Source organism: Salvelinus fontinalis, chromosome 10 (genome assembly GCF_029448725.1).
Source record: "Salvelinus fontinalis isolate EN_2023a chromosome 10, ASM2944872v1, whole genome shotgun sequence".
Taxonomy (NCBI): Eukaryota; Metazoa; Chordata; class Actinopteri; order Salmoniformes; family Salmonidae; genus Salvelinus; species Salvelinus fontinalis.
Window position 1 is genome coordinate 9,759,149 of NC_074674.1, and position 17,142 is coordinate 9,776,290.

At 42.2% G+C, this 17,142-nt stretch overlaps 1 protein-coding gene across 4 annotated transcripts; it reads left to right on the forward strand.

The window, feature by feature from the left end:
• Positions 1-588: 588 nt before the first annotated feature.
• On the forward strand, positions 589-10,356 carry LOC129863580 (T-box transcription factor TBX3-like). Of its 4 annotated transcripts, none has more exons than XM_055935651.1 (7): positions 589-1,827; positions 2,782-3,064; positions 3,539-3,703; positions 4,803-4,879; positions 5,510-5,667; positions 6,620-7,266; positions 8,461-10,356. In XM_055935651.1, exons 1-7 carry the CDS (start codon positions 1,427-1,429, stop codon positions 8,899-8,901), a joined length of 2,172 nt encoding a protein of 723 aa, XP_055791626.1. In that variant the 5' UTR covers positions 589-1,426; the 3' UTR covers positions 8,902-10,356. The 4 variants fall into 4 exon arrangements, with proteins under 4 accessions (XP_055791626.1, XP_055791628.1, XP_055791627.1 ...); XM_055935653.1 differs by having other exon boundaries at positions 590-1,827; positions 3,557-3,703; XM_055935652.1 differs by having other exon boundaries at positions 590-1,827; positions 2,782-3,049.
• The last annotated feature ends 6,786 nt before the right edge of the window (positions 10,357-17,142 follow it).

Here is a 17,142-nt window from a genome sequence, read left to right on the forward strand (position 1 = left end):
ATGAATTGTTACTAAGGCTGGTCGATATGACGGATTAAAGCAACAAGAAAGATTATATGCAATAACAAAGTGTCAGCAAACATCTACATGATCATCATTTATTTAGCTTACTGTCATAATATTAACATTGTAGGCTATAGGTTAACTGGTCCCCGGGTCGTCGCGTGACAACCGGTTAAAATTCATATTCATATTTTTCACAAATATGGTGCCGATAATGGTAGCTTGCATGTTGTTTCATTCCTTTCCGGTGTTGTATGTAGCCTAGACCACTACAACGGAGAACAACGGACGATTTCTGATCATCTAATCAATTCAAAATGATCAAATCAATGACAGTGACGATACATTGTGTATATTTCTTCATTCCATATAGCCTATACAATAAAGCTTCCACGATTTCCCACTAAAATGTAGTCAATGTTTTGATGACGGGGCCAGCCCTGCCGCTCTGCACACGAGACAGTAATGTGCAATGTCTTATGGACAAAGCAACTGAGACTCGGGCTACTTTTCCTTCGCAGTGTTCCACAGACCGACCTATCGCACTAGTTCTGACGATGTTGACATATTCACACAACATTGACTGGGGCAGTGGTGTTTCACCGCAGCGTTTGAGTTCCAAACACCTTTTTATAAGACTGAAGTCTGTCACCTCCACCCGACCTGTTAAAACCACGCCTACGAAGCCACACAATTGGTCCGAAAGCGTCAAAGAGCCAATCAACAGAGCCCAGCTTCTCGTAACATGCAACAAATCCATATAGTGTCAAGCCTATGGGGCACAGAAGCGCTAGTAATATCTTAGTGCTGGGACCTTACCACCTCTCTGCCGTCAACGGACTCCTTTCTCCGCATACGTTTTTACTGAAATGTGTGTGTGCGTGAAAGAGAGAGGAAGAAATAGTGTGCGTGCGTGTGAGGATGCATGTCTGGAACAAGTAAAGACAGAGGAATTGTTCCGCGCTATCGAAATATTTCAACACATCGCTTTTGCAGCAAGACTAAAGACAATGAGAGCGAATTCGTTTTAAAAAGGATGCCGATATTGTAAACAACATCAAGAAAAGAACGCAACAGTCAATTAAAACGCTGTGACTCACCCTTGTTGGTTCAATTCGAAGATTGTTCGCAAGACAACGCATAGAAAACTGCGCTCGGAAGAAAATCTTTATCTAATCACAATTGAAGATTCATGGAATGCGTTTTTTCATTTCTCATTGCAGACACTCTGTTGGAACTCAGCGAAGTACACTAAAGAACATTTACACCACCCAGCCGAAAATAAGTGGATGCTTATTTCTGTAGTTGTGACGGTGGATTTCTCAAGACTTTCAAACAAGTTTTGCTCGTCAAGAAGGCTGCATAGACTGACTATAGTATTAAACTTAATACATCCATATATTTGGTACCTGCCTGGACTTGGATGAGCTTCCTGATGAGAGATCCAGTCATACAAGGAACGAGTATGGCATACCATCCGTTTTTACCTCACCGGGGTCCGGAATTTGCCATGAGTGCAATGTTGGGTCACCAGCCTCCCTTTTTTCCGGCCCTGGCGCTACCTCACAACGGCTCCCTCGGCTCCCTCTCTCTCCCGGGCGCCCTGGGAAAGCCTATCATGGACCAGCTGATGGGCGCCGCCGAGTCCGGCCTCCACTTCTCATCGCTTGGGCACCAGGCAGCCGCAGCCCATCTGAGGCCTCTGAAGACTCTGGAGCCTGAAGAAGAGGTCGAAGACGACCCGAAAGTTCACCTGGAAGCGAAGGAACTTTGGGAAACTTTCCACAAGCGAGGCACTGAAATGGTTATCACGAAATCCGGAAGGTAAGGTACACTCGTATGTGTTCTAATATTACATATTTATGTTCTGTAGCTGAAATACATTAGTCTGCCTTTTGTTATTCTGAAGATCATTCTGATCATCAAGACGATGGCATTCTTCTCGATGGAATTCATGTATTGATGTGTGCTTGGAACTGAACCTCCGCGAATCGTGGCCAACATTTTAATTTCAAACTTTCATTTCTCATGGTTATATTTGTGTAAATCAGCTGAATATGACCACAGTCTAACTGTCCTATCGACAGAATCTGTATGGTCACAGTCACATTGCATGGGAATGTAATCTCAACACGAGATAAAATAAAGCCCAGCCCAAACTATAAAATATACAACACATAAGGCTGTAACATTTTAACTTGGAAAATCTTATGACACGTGGTGATTATGAAAACAAACTGTGAGTGATTCTAAAATGTAGGCCTACGCTACTACAACAAAACAATCTGTAGTTTGAGGGTGTAAACTGAAACATGTAGGCCTGCCTATATGTTATGATAAAACGTGTAATAACAAATGTTATTAGCACAACAAATGATTAGTATGCCGTAAAAATACAGTTACACAATGCATGCTGTACATGTTATGCGATTTTGTATTATTTATAGGCGGCAGATATTTGTATGGCATGGTTGTAAGCAGGCCTACTGAGTGTTTTGTATTCTCGCACAAGCCTCCGTTTGATTTAATAATTTATGCATGCAATCAAGCTTACGCATAAGCTGACGAATATACATATGCTATAGGCCTAAAAATAAATGTACCCTAATATATGTAATAATTTAGTATTTGCAGTATGTAACATTGTCATTATCCTAAATAGTATAATAGCAATGCAAATATGGCTGTTTCGTGTGAGTGTAGGCTATCATTATTCAGTCACAGTGTCAAGTAGGCTAGTTCACTGTTTTTAAGTGATTTTCTTATTCCATTTCACAGGCGAATGTTCCCTCCGTTCAAAGTGAGATGCACTGGCTTGGACAAGAAAGCAAAGTACATTCTGTTGATGGATATTGTTGCAGCCGATGACTGCAGGTATAAATTTCACAACTCGCGTTGGATGGTGGCAGGGAAGGCCGACCCCGAAATGCCAAAGAGGATGTACATTCACCCGGACAGTCCGGCTACTGGCGAGCAGTGGATGTCAAAAGTCGTCAATTTTCACAAACTCAAGCTAACGAATAACATCTCCGACAAGCATGGATTTGTAAGTTCATCTAATGTATGTTTTTTTCTTATTTGCATGCTTCTAAACATTTCTGGCATGTATTGTTGTAATAATGATTGTTATTCGTAGGCTATTATCAGACGTATTATTATTAGTCTAATAATTATAACCCCATTGGCGTTGCTTCTCTGTGGCCGAGGGCTGAGAAGGTTTCACCAAAATATACAGGCCTCATTTCGATTGAATAGGTTTGTGTCCAACATGAGGTCTTAATATTTTAATGTTTTCCCAACTTGTATATCATGTCAAGCTATGTGGTAATTCTACTGCTTATATTATTATTATTATTATTATTTAATTTTGTGGGGGGGGGGGGGTAAATGCACTGATGGTGAAATAAATTCAGGAGAATTTTCTGATACATTCCATTTTACCAAGTAAGCCTGAACTACGATTGAGCACAACATGAAATGACTTATCTTCATCAGAAGGAAGAAATCAGTGTGTGCTTATCTTTTTTTAATCTAGAATTCTTTACTGTTCCAGACCATCCTGAACTCCATGCACAAATATCAGCCCAGATTTCACATCGTGAGAGCCAACGACATTCTCAAACTCCCGTATAGCACGTTCAGGACTTACGTTTTTCCTGAAACGGATTTCATTGCAGTAACGGCCTATCAAAATGACAAGGTAGGGAGAATTACACTTTATTCGTTTATTTTCATGAAATACATTAAATAGTTGGGTAGTGAATTTCACCTTCCTTTTTTTTCTCAATAGTGTATATAGCCAATAGCAGTGCGCCATTTGCCATCTTAAAATATGTCAAATGTCATCTTGTCTGAGTGTTAGGCCTAAAAGCTACATGTAAACATCATCTCATGCCGTGTTTCATACTAAGCAAACCAGGCTAGAATGGGTCAGAATTCTCAGGGATGTATGTTATACAGTTTATCTTAATTCTATTTAATCACATGGAAATAATTTGGCAACGACCCAGACTGTGTGTGTGCGTGCGAGAAAGAGAGAGTAAAGAAGCAAGAAGGAAGGAGGGAGTGTGAGAAAGAGAGGGGGAACAGAATGTGCAGTTAGTCAGAGAAAATGAGCATTTTGTTTATAACCGGCTTGGCTGGTGGTAACATTTAATTCCACGTGGCACACCGCTAATCAAAATCATATCTTATGGTGGCTCTTTGATATGAGGGAGAAATGTTAGCTAAGTCTTACCTCTGGTCACTTGGGTCAAGCAAAAATGCAGTAAATGTTTGGCAGCCACATGGGTTGAAGAATATTGTAAATCCTGCCAAAATGTGCACATGGGAGGGGCAGAAGGCAGGAGGAAGTGAGTGGGGGAACAGAATGTGATAGCTCTGCGAGAGTTGACATAAAGTACTATGCATTGCACATGGATATAAAATATATGCAATGGTGGGATGGGGGCGGGGAGGATCTGAGCGTTAGGGGTGAGAGCGGGTGACCTGTCTGGAGAGCGAGAGAGAAAGATATTGTGTTTGTGTGTGTGTGTGTTGAAAATAAACAAATATATTCTATAGCATCAGGCCTTTGTCTTATCACAAGTTTGAGAATCAATTATAAAATAATTTCCAACCATTCAGATGATGGCTCAATTATATATATATATATTCAATATTCCACTTCCTAGGACTTAAGGGTTAACACATAGGCCTAAGTGAAGACATAGGCTTATGAAAAATGTTGAATAAAGAATCGAGGATAAATGTCACTCAGTTTACTTCCACGAAACAACTTTGATTTTCATTTATTTCAGATTACACAATTGAAAATCGACCATAATCCTTTTGCCAAAGGATTCCGTGACACTGGCAATGGAAGACGAGAGAAAAGGTAAGGAGTAGAAGTAACTATTCCCTTACTGCACTGCAAAAATGTAACGACTCCTATAGACAGATTTTATAGACACGGAGTGTGACTGTGATGTTAGTGAATTCCAAAAAACGGTCGGCCTACACGACTGTCCTTGCATTTGCAAAAGGGAATCATTTTATGACAATCCCTTCAACCTACATGTATACTATGTCTTTGACGTTTTATTTATGAGTTGGAAAAGCTAATAGACATAGCTTATTATGTTGTATTTACATTGTTATGGTTCTCAGAGTGCAGAGATCGCAAGAGCAAAATGCAATTTCGAGACTCCTCTAGAAATAGTTTAGCGTTATTGATAGTTAACTCTTCAAAAACTTTTCTGGAACTATGTTGACAACAGTAAACAAGAACGTGGTTTGGTCTGTGGGTTATTAGTTGTCTGCAGTGGGTTTGAATAGATTGATTTCTTCGAACAGACATATGTATCTTGAATGATAAAATGCATCTTCATAATCTGCCATCAGAATTTGCCGTCTACGCATATATGGTAGCCTACATGGCAATCCACGTTTTTTACCTTGAATAAATGATTGGCTAGTTTTTCACACGAATAGTTGTGATGACCAATAACTTTTGTGCCTAATGTAGGAAACAGCTGGCCCTGCAGTCAATTCGCTCATACGAGGAGCATCAGAAAAAAGAGAACGGGACGTCTGACGACTCCTCTGGCGAGCAGGCCTCATTCAAGTGTTTCGGCCAGGCCTCGTCTCCCGCGGTGTCTACTGTGGGGCCTCCCAACCTGAAAGGTAATTGAGCACAGAGCTACTTTCCGCATCTCACAGCTCACAGACCCACATAGCATAGTAGCCTATGCTTGTAAAATAGTGAGCTGAAAAATATTTTCCAGTAAGTAGGCTACAGTTTGGATTTAGTTTGAGTCCAGATTCCTTTCTTTCGATATCAGTATGCCTGCTGTGTTGAATAATTGCACTACAAATGATTGAATGTTGTCTTGCGCCAACAATAACCTACAAATTATATAAATTGTATGTAGGCTAATTCTTCTAATTGACATTCACAGGATGGCTCTCATGTTCGTGCTAAGCATTTAGCAATCAATTGAATAATATATCTGCCAAAATGATATAGCTTACTGGATAAAGAATAAAGTGAAACATAAAACTAACTGTCGAGATGTAGGCCTATGCATAGTCACGAACATATGGCTGTTATCTGAACGACAAAAATCGTCAGAATTGTGAAAACACACCATTATGGCGGTTAAAACAGGACAATTTGGAGGACGTGATCAATAAGCTGAAGGTTTATAAAAAAATAAGTAGCCTCTGGATTTCAATGTAGCCCAATACATTATGGAATTAGTATTAGGCCCCGTAATATTAGGCCTACTTGGCACGATAGCCAGAAAGTGTAGGCAGAACGCACGTTAGGCTAATATCCTCAAAAAGAGCATGGCTTAAAAACGAGGCCTATTTGTTAATATGTGATATAGGCTAATTAAGACCTATACTGATTATATATCTCGTTGTAAATTAATATTTCCACATACCATCGAAAGACATGAAAAATGTAATCACGTATGAGTTCCATCCCTCATCACGTAGGCTATAGCCTAGCCTAAGATAATTGTATAAGCATATCCGAAGAATAAAACTCAAAACTAAATTAATCCTGATTAACTGAATTAATGAATAATCCTTCCTCATTTATCACTAACTTTTGACTCATTCCTGATAGACTTTTGCGAGAGTGACGAAGACAGCGACGATGAGAGCAAAGATGGCAACCTAAAGGATGGGCCGGACTCCAGTAAGATCTCAACCACCACGGAGGATGGGAAGGATCATGAGGCGAGCCCGACTAAAGGCCATCAATTCGGTGTCAATGATTCTACCGGCCGGTCTCGGGAAAGCGCCCGGAGGACTGAGAAAAGCCAGGCGGACTCACGACAGAGCCCCATCACCGTTATCTCCAGCACCACTCGGTCCGGAGAAGACCTCAAGAGTCCAAACGGGGACCAGCCCAAAGTGGACGAGTGCAGGTCTATAAGCAAGGAGAGCTACATGCCTTTGACTGTTCAAACTGACAGCAGTCCGCACTTAAGTCAGAGTCACATGCATCATTTTGGATTTCCACCGGGTTTGGCGGGACAGCAGTTTTTCAATCACTTAGGCGGCGCGCATCCCTTTCTTTTGCACCCCAGTCAGTTTAACATGGGAGGCGCGTTCTCGAATATGGCCGCGGGCATGGGCCCCTTACTGGCAGCAGTGTCCTCCGGAGGGGTTAGCACCATGGACACGGCCAGTATGGCGTCACCCTCGCAAAGCCTGACGGGAGCTCATGGACTGCCTTTTCATCTGCAGCAACATGTCTTGGCATCACAGGTAAAACCTGTTTAATTACCACCAGCAGTACTTACAGTACTGCCAGTGTGCTCGCGGTTTTCGTTACACTTGGACCAATATAGCCTACTGGACTATATATGTCAGCATAGATGTTCTTGTCTCCATTAGTTTGTGTAAATGTAACGAATAAAGTATAGGCTAATTTCCATTTCGTTTTAATAACTTTTTACTTATGGGGTTAAATGGCACAACAGGGGTGAGCATATTGTAGACAATTGTGTTATAAATAATAACCAAATGTGTTTTATATGGACTCAAGTTTACTTGGATTTTACCTGGAAGGTGTGGATATTATCTGTCTCAATTGTTTAAAGCATATGTTGGGATTTAGGAAGAGACCACCTTAGCGTTGCAACAATAGTTTTAGGCTATAGTGTTGATATGAACTCAGTCATTAAATCTGTGTTTTAGAGGCACATGGCGAATGTTTAAAATACTTCACTGGTTCGGGGAGGGAAAACAACTTATCTGAAATACACAACAGATTTGCTGTTTTACCATCGAGGCCTACTTTCAAAAAATGTGTTGCAGAAATGATTCCTTCTAAATTGCTATGTTCTGTACTTAATGGGCAGCATCATATGCCAACAGGCTATAAATCATTTGTATTTGCATGAACAATTAATGAACTATTTGCAAAGCTGCATAAAACACGATATCACATGGCTGTGGGTCTAAGATATCGCCTAACACTAGATAAACTAAATGTTTTGACAATTTGATTCTCGGAAGGATTTCATCGTTTTACGCGAGCATAGAACTTTATATTGTGCTTGTTTTAAGGCTTAATTCTGTACATGTATTGGGAATAGGCTTAGGCCCTACACCACACTCTCATTATTGGCCTAAACCATAATACTCATGGCCACAGAAAAGCATAATCGTGTAAATCGCTTTATGAGAAAATTGAAAGTAGCCTATGTCATGTAAGCCTACAGTACATAACATTTCCCATGATCTCTCACGTGTCTGGATTCATTATTCACACTCACTCGCTACATGACCTCCATTCAAAATATACAGAAACAGAGGTCAAGTACATTGCGACAAATTAAAGTGTAGCCTATTTTTCCATTTTGGTTGTGTTATTATGGTGCGTCAAAGCTAGCGTCTGTTGAATTATATTATGCAGGCTAAAGTTAAACTTATATCCTTCCCCTCCTCTCTCCACAGGGCCTGGCCATGTCTCCATTTGGGAGCCTGTTCCCTTACCCTTACACGTACATGGCAGCAGCGGCGGCAGCCTCTTCCGCAGCCTCCTCCTCTGTCCACCGACACCCTTTCCTGAACGCAGTGCGCCCCCGCCTCAGGTACAGCCCTTACTCCATCCCTATGAGCGTTCCGGACAGCACTCTGCTCACCACCGCCACCCCCTCTATGGCAAGCAGTGCCGCCGAGCTGAAAGGGGACGGCATGGCCATGAGCCCAGTCTCGGCCACCCAGGACTCCACCTCGGAGGTCACCAGCCGGTCGTCCACCATATCGTCCGGCTCGGTCTCCCTGTCCCCAAAAACTTGCTCTGGGAAAGATTCCACTAACGAGTTGCAGAGCATTCAGCGCTTGGTCAGCGGACTCGATCAAAAACAGGACAGAAAACAAAGTGTGTCCCCTTAGATTCTAATGTTGTTGCTTTTGTTGTTGTTGTTGTGATAATAATGATGATAAGGACGACAAGGACGAGTATGACGACACCCTTCTAGCAGATGTGGGTTTAGAAAACGGACCTATTGAACAGTTAAGATTTTGAAATGCACTTTGGTTATATAGCCTACACATCTAATGTATGCTATATTTCTTTTTTGTTAAATTAAACAACACTTTTGAATTTGTCCTGTTATTTGAATACCATACAAGTATTGAAACTGAAAGGTTGGCATGGATGATACTCACAGATCTTTGATAAGTTGCTGCTGTGTCCTATAAGTTTATTTTATGTCGGGTTACTGAGTTAACAACATTTGTTTGATTTAATATGCACTCTGAATTGGTTATAATTATTTGAATTAATTTCCTTTTATATTATAGACTGTTGTGTTTGAGGTATTACTGCATAACTATTTGAAGCCTATCATTATGCTCATAGGGTAGGTGACACTTTGCATGCCCTACAAAAAATACATGTCTCTTTTATGACTGTAGTTTTTTTTTGTTTATTTTTCACCAAGTTGAAATGAGACGAATGAGGATAAAAACATGATTCAGGCTGATCTTAAAACCAATCTGGGAAAAAATGATTTAACTCCCTCCCCTTTTGCTAAGGATTCAATCAATTGGCCGTCGGTTATTGATTTTATGAACGAATTTTTCTGTATGTCAATTTATGAAACACCGGATTATGGATATACATATTCTGGCACTTGTTTGAAGTAGGCCAAAACAGAACCGAGGTTATAAACTTCATGTGCGAGTGGTTGAGACTGTCCTAAAATCGCATGCCGAATCCAGCATAAGTATTCAACTGGCAAAGGAAATCTGAAATAACATTGAAAAGGTAATATTGATTATAAATGTAAATAGTTATATATACAAATATTTATGTAATTATTTCATATTGATATTGCGTGTAAATAGAACAGAGTAGTTTGTTTTTGGGGATCTGTCCTTAATTTATTGTCGATATACATGTGTAAAGATAGTTTGTGGGATATTATCCTGTTTTGCCATCTGCATTTTATATCCCCCTGATTATGGATTTACCTGTACCCCAAATATCCACAGAGCTAGTTATTTTAGCGGACACACTCATGTGCCATTTTACCTTTACCTGTTGTCTCGGTGTGTTAAGTGCTACTGTTCAGACGAATTAAAAAAGAGCACACTGCACCAACGCCTTGAAAAGTTATGAATCATTTTCTCTCAAAAGAAAAGAAACGTGTGTCAAAATATAATAATTTTCTGTTTTAAAACATTGCTGCCTGATAGTAAAAGTGCAGAATCTCTTTGAAATATGAAGGTTTCTTTTGTGTTTCTAAAGTTGTCATTGGGTTATGTTGTATTCGATTTTTGTGTAGTTTACAACATCAACAATGTGTTCTTGAAAGTTTCAATAAAATATTGAAATGCAGTCTTTATACGTTTCCATGTGTCAGTTTCTTTAGATTATGTAAACTATATTATGTAAAACTATATGGACAAATTACAAGGTGAGGTAATTGCTCCAACCAAATCTGTGCTGCCACACTTTGTCCACTTCAGCAATTGGAGATAGAGGCGTTTAGACTATGATCAAAAAGTGGAGAAATGCTATTAAGATCCTCTCAAACTCTTTTAAGCTATCATACCTGGAATTCCTTCCTGGACACGAGACCGCGACAGAGCGAGTCATTGTGTGCGTGTGTTTTATGGGCCTGCTGAGTAGCCTATTGACTGATTATTTCGACCAAGCTGAATCCTAAAGAATGTAAAATAACTTGATTGCCCTCTCTGCGCCTAGAGTCATGAGTTTAACAACATCATATCTTTATTTGTATATTGTATGGTTAATAAGTAACGGCTGTGGCGCTAGGGAATAAGAGTAAACATGACACAAAGTATCTCAATTGCTCTGTCTATTGCTCACCTGGCGCCTTGGATATCTTACTCGACTTTATTGCACAGAAGGGGGCGGTGCGTCTGCAATAATGTTGAACAGGATTTTCACGTTGACATGCCAGACGGAACGCCACCTAGTGAACACTACACAAACTGCACAATTACTTGACAAAGCACTGCAGGAAGATGATTACTTTGAACAGTGTGGACCCTGACATGATGTAGCCTAGTGTGTGGTGAAGGTATTCAACCAGACATTGAACATTTGAGTGGAGAATAGCTGATAGCAACATTTTGGCCAACTGAAAATAATCAAACCTTATGTCGATGTTTGCTGGAAATTAAGAAATAATTGGTGCCACCAAAACTACAAAAAAATGGCCTACAATACAATAATGCAGAATGAGCATATACATGTAATAACCGTATGTTTATAGTAATTCAAATGTGTCATAATGAATGTTTATTCACTCAGAAGCGTCTAAACACCTATAGGTGTGGTTGATCGTGTCATGTTTACCTCGCCTCGTTTCATTGTCCAATATTGGTGGAGTAATAAACTGATTCGATTGCAGTGTTAGATTCTACATTTTGATTTTGGACTCGCCTCCGAGAGGTGTATTTCATTAGCAACAACTGCAGTATCCACCCCGACAACTCTCTCTCTCTCTCTCTCTCTCTCTCTCTCTCTCTCTCTCTCTCTCTCTCTCTCTCTCTCTCTCTCTCTCTCTCTCTCTCTCTCTCTCTCTCTGCATACGTGTGAGAGAGAGGGGGGGGGGGGGTAGATGTTCAACATATATATTTGCAAATAGAAATCTTCAACAATACAGTGTCAAACATATATCCACATGTAGGCCTATCTATCCATGTATTCGAGGCAATTGACCTGGGATATCACTTTCAATTATCTGTGAATGGGATCATCAGACCTTGGAAGAGTATGCTTTAGCTATCTCTGTTACATTCCCCTTTAATACTATACAATCTCCATTACCCTTGCACCTGCCAGCTTGAGCGCAGTTGCCCCGGCCGTGTCCTTGTTAACGCCATTTCCACCGCAGCAGCGTATGCCACCGCACTTTGCTCCGCGCGAGCGCGCGGAACTGGCTTCTGTCGAGCTGGCGCGTTCCTGGAAATTGTCAATACAGTTGATTCATCAAAACACAACATCCATTATATTGTTTGTATGCCTTGTCAGTAGCCTATGCCTTGTGATGTCTTTATTTCTGACTGTTTTGAAGGCTGTGCTATGTCTGTATTGGACAAAGATAATTTTTTAAAGGACAATACATTGTTATTGTCCTGTAGCCTACCTTTCTATTGTGATACTGGTCACTTCAATGTTGGATTTAGTGTCATGTCCCGTGCCCCACAGACCTACAAAATAACCAGGTATTTCGCTACCATTAATATTAATTTTTCGATTATAATATAGAAGAGACCATTGCATCTGGTGATTTGCCAATGGGCCCACAGTCTGATGTTCAAACTACTAGCCTTAAAGAGCTTGAGTGCGTAAAAAGTAATTTCCCAGTTCTATAGCGCCGCTCAGTGGCTATGTAGGCCCAAATGACTTATTGCATCAAGTCAAAGATTTACAAGTCAACAGCATGGAATAAACTATTAATTCCCAATTCCCAATTAATAAAATCGAGTTGAAACATAAACCCGTTCAATTAATTATTGAGCCACATAGGCCTACCTGTAGGCTATTGACATTATAGGCTATAATTTCATGTCTAACAGTCAGACATTTTACATGGTGTCTGTCTCCCTCATCAGGTAGAAGTGGCATTTTTCACAACACTTTGGCTTTATTTTGAGCATGGCTTGAGCATGCATAACTGGATTGGCTTTAGTACACCACATACAACACAAACAAGTTATAGTCATGTTGTGCTCATGAGTAAATGGGTATGTATAAAAGCAATTATCACTCTCCCCATATCATGAAAGTTATGCAGCCTAACATTGATAGAGTTAGACCTATACAACTACCGTAATAAAAAGTCCCACAACAATAAACAATAAGAATCACTAATCTTGTACTAAAGATGTAATTTAATAACAGATTTTTACACTGAAATAAATTTGAAATGTGCCTATTGTTTTATGTACAATTAAAGTATAGGCTGCTTTTCTGTGTCTTTGTTTGAATAAAAACGGTTTGCAATCTCAATAAAGTTTACTTGAAGTTGTGAATTCCTTTCTCAGGAACAAGCAAACCCAGCTCAACAGCCTGGTCTCATAGACTAGACGTAACACAATAAATGTAAATCTGGGACACTCAAATTAGTATGATATGTTACGTTTGATTTGGTTACATAAGACTGATGGTTACATAAGGCAAAAACAAAAGTAGGTTTGTTCGGGGTGGATGGGTGTGCATATAATGTGAATGTCTAGCAACCCAAAGGTTGTAAGTTTGAATCTCATCATGGATAACTTTAGCCTTTTATCTAATTAGTAACTTTTTAACTACTTACTACTTTTTAGCTACTTTGCAACCACTTAGCATGTTAGCTAACCCTTCCCCAAACCCTAACCTTCACCCGTTTCGCTAAACCTTCCCCTAACCCTGACCTTAACCCTTAACCAAACTGCTAAACTTAACCATAACCTTAACACTAACCCCTAACCCTAACCCTTAGCCTAGATAACGTTGGCCAGCGAGCTAACATTAGCCAGTTAGCTAAATTAGCCACCTAGCTAGAATTTGTAACAAAACATACATTTAGCAAATTTGTAACATATTGTACATTTAGCAAATTCACAACTTTTAATATGAATTGTAATTCGTAACACATCATACAAATTGGGTGATGGACATACACAAATTAATACTGCCACGCCCTGACCTTTATATCTCTATTTTGGTTTGGTCAGGGCGTGAGTTGGGGTGGGCATTCTATGTTTTGTTCTATGTTGTACTTTTCTATGTGTTTGGCCTGGTATGGTTCCCAATCAGAGGCAGCTGTCAATCGTTGTCTCTGATTGCGAACCATACTTAGGTAGCCTGTTCCCACCTGTGTTTGTGGGTAGTTGTTTTCTGTCTCTGTCTCTGTACCAGACAGAACTGTTTCGTGTTGGTCTATTTTTGTTATTTTGTCTTAGTGTTCTGAGTTAAAATAAATATTAACATGGACACTTACCACGCTGCGTTTTGGTCCGATCTTGACTACTCTTCATCAGACGAAGAGGATTGTTACAGAACTACCCACCACCAAGGGACCAAGCAGCGTGGTAGGAAGGAGCAGCAATTGATGGACTCCTGGACATGGGAGGAAATCTTGGACGCCAAGGGACCCTGGGCACAGCCGGGAGAGTATCGCCGTCCTAAAGAGGAGCTGGAGGCAGCCAAAGCGGAGCGGCGACGCTACGAGGAGTTAGCCCGAGGAGAGGTGCATGAGAGGCAGCCCCAAAAACAATTTGGGGGGAGGGCACACGGGGAGATTGGATGAGTCAGGTCGGAGACCTAAACCAACTCCTCGTGCTTACCAGGTGGAGCGTCGTACTGGTCAGGCACCGTGTTATGCGGTGGAGCGCACGGTGTCTCCAGTACATGTGCATAGCCCGGTGCGCTACATCGCAGCTCCTCACATCGGCCGGGCTAGAGTGGGCATCGAGCCAGGACGGGTTGTGCAGGCTCGTTGCTCAAGACCTCCAGTGCACCTCCACGGCCCAGTGCATCCGGTGCCTCGGCCAAGGACAAGGCCTCCTGCATGTCTTCCCAGCCTGGTGAGTCCTGTGCCTGTGCTAAGCCCTAACCTTCCTACATGTCTCCCCAGCCTGGTGAGTCCTGTGCCTGCTCCCAGAGCCAGGCCTCCTGTGTGTCTCTCCACTCCAGTGATGATCCATGGCACAAAGCATCCAGTGATGATCCATGGCACGAAGCCTCCAGTGATGATCCATGGCACGAAGCCTCCAGTGATGATCCATGGCACGAAGCCTCCAGTGATAATCCATGGCACAAAGCCTCCAGTGATGATCCATGGCACAAAGCCTCCAGTGATGATCCATGGCACGAAGCCTCCAGTGATGATCCATGGCACGAAGCCTCCAGCGTCGCCCTCTAGTCCGGAGCCTCCAGCGTCACCCTCTAGTCCGGAGCCTCCAGCGTCGCCCTCTAGTCCGGAGCCTCCAGCGTCGCCCTCTAGTCCGGAGCCTCCAGCGTCGCCCTCTAGTCCGGAGCCTCCAGCGTCGCCCTCTAGTCCGGAGCCTCCAGCGTCGCCCTCTAGTCCGGAGCCTCCAGCGTCGCCCTCTAGTCCGGAGCCTCCAGCGTCGCCCTCTAGTCCGGAGCCTCCAGCGTCGCCCTCTAGTCCGGAGCCTCCAGCGTCGCCCTCTAGTCCGGAGCCTCCAGCGACGCCCTCTAGTCCGGAGCCTCCAGCGACGCCCTCTAGTCCGGAGCCTCCAGCGACGCCCTCTAGTCCGGAGCCTCCAGCAACGGGCTTCTGTCCGGAGCAGCCAGAGTCTCCCTCCTGTCCGGAGCAGCCAGAGTCTCCCTCCTGTCCGGAGCAGCCAGAGTCTCCCTCCTGTCCGGAGCAGCCAGAGTCTCCCTCCTGTCCGGAGCAGCCAGAGTCTCCCTCCTGTCCGGAGCAGCCAGAGTCTCCCTCCTGTCCGGAGCAGCCAGAGTCTCCCTCCTGTCCGGAGCAGCCAGAGTCTCCCTCCTGTCCGGAGCTGCCAGAGTCGCCCTCCTGTCCTGGGCCCGCTGCGAGCGTCCCCAGTCCGGGGTCGGCGGCAAGGGTCTCCGCTCCAGAGGCGCCACCTAAGTGGGCCAAGACTAAGGTGGAGCGGGGTCCACGTCCCGCACCATAGCCGCCACCGCGGATAGATGTCCACCCAGACCCTCCCCTATAGGTTTAGGTTTTGCGGCCGGAGTCAGCACCTTTGGGGGAGGGGTAATGTCACGCCCTGACCTTAGAGATCCTTTTTATGTCTCTATTTTGGTTTGGTCAGGGCGTGAGTTGGGGTGGGCATTCTATGTTTTGTTCTATGTTGTCCTTTTCTATGTGTTTGGCCTGGTATGGTTCCCAATCAGAGGCAGCTGTCAATCGTTGTCTCTGATTGCGAACCATACTTAGGTAGCCTGTTCCCACCTGTGTTTGCGGGTAGTTGTTTTCTGTCTCTGTCTCTGTACCAGACAGAACTGTTTCGTGTTGGTCTATTTTTGTTATTTTGTCTTAGTGTTCTGAGTTAAAATAAATATTAACATGGACACTTACCACGCTGCGTTTTGGTCCGATCTTGACTACTCTTCATCAGACGAAGAGGATCGTTACAAATACATACCACCAGTGGAGGAAAAAGTACCCGATTGTCATACTTGAGAACAGAAAATATTCCTTAATAGAAAATCACTCAAGTAAAATACTACTTGAGTATAAGTCTAAAAGTATTTGGTTTAAAATGTACTTAAGTATCAAAAGGAAAAGTACAAGTATAAATAACAAAACATTTGTTAAATTAAGCAAACCAGATGGCACAATTCTTTCTTTTTTTTTGCAGTAGGGATGACCAGGGATGTTCTCTTGATAAGAGTGTGAATTAGACAATTTTCCTGTCCTGCTAAGTATTTAAAATGTAACTAGTACCTTTGGGAGTCAGATAAAATCCAAGGAGTAAAAAGTACATTATTTTCATTAGGAATGTAGTGAAATAAAAGTAAATTGTCAAAAATATAAGTAGTAAAGTACAGATACCCCAAAAAACTACTTAAGTAGTACTTAAAAGTATTTCTACTTAAGTACTTTACACCACTGCATACCACACGAAACGTAACATATCATACACAGGAGGTTGGTGGCACCTTAATTGGGAGAACGGGCTCGTGGTAATGACTGGAGCAGAATCGGTGGAATGGTATCAAATACAGTACCAGTCAAAAGTTTGGACTTACCTACTCATTCAAGGGTTTTTCTTTATTTTTACTATTTTCTACATTGTAGAATAATTGTGAGGACATCAAAACTATGAAATAACACATATGGAATCATGTAGTAACCAAAAAAGTGTTAAACATATCAAAACATATTTTAGATTTTAGATTCTTCAAATTAGCCACCCTTTGCCTTGATGACAGCATTGCAAACTCTTGACATTCTCTCAACCAGCTTCACCTGGAATGCTTTCCAACAGTCTTGAAGGAATTCCCACATATGATGAGCACTTGTTAATTCACTCTGCGGTCCAACTCATCCCAAACCATCTCAATTGGGTTGAGGTCGGGCACTCCATCACTCTCCTTCTTGGTCAAATAGCCCGTACACAGCCTGGAGGTGTGTGGGGTCATTGTCCTGTTAAAAATAAATGATAGTCCCACACTAA

Excerpts from the sequence above, each read along its gene's own strand:
- LOC129863580 (XM_055935651.1), top strand. The coding sequence starts at position 1,427 with ATGAGCTTCCTGATGAGAGATCCAGTCATACAAGGAACGAGTATGGCA. Across the intron at positions 5,668-6,619 it reads GGGGCCTCCCAACCTGAAAG|ACTTTTGCGAGAGTGACGAA; the intron begins GTAATTGAGCAC and ends CATTCCTGATAG. Across the intron at positions 7,267-8,460 it reads AACATGTCTTGGCATCACAG|GGCCTGGCCATGTCTCCATT; the intron begins GTAAAACCTGTT and ends CTCTCTCCACAG.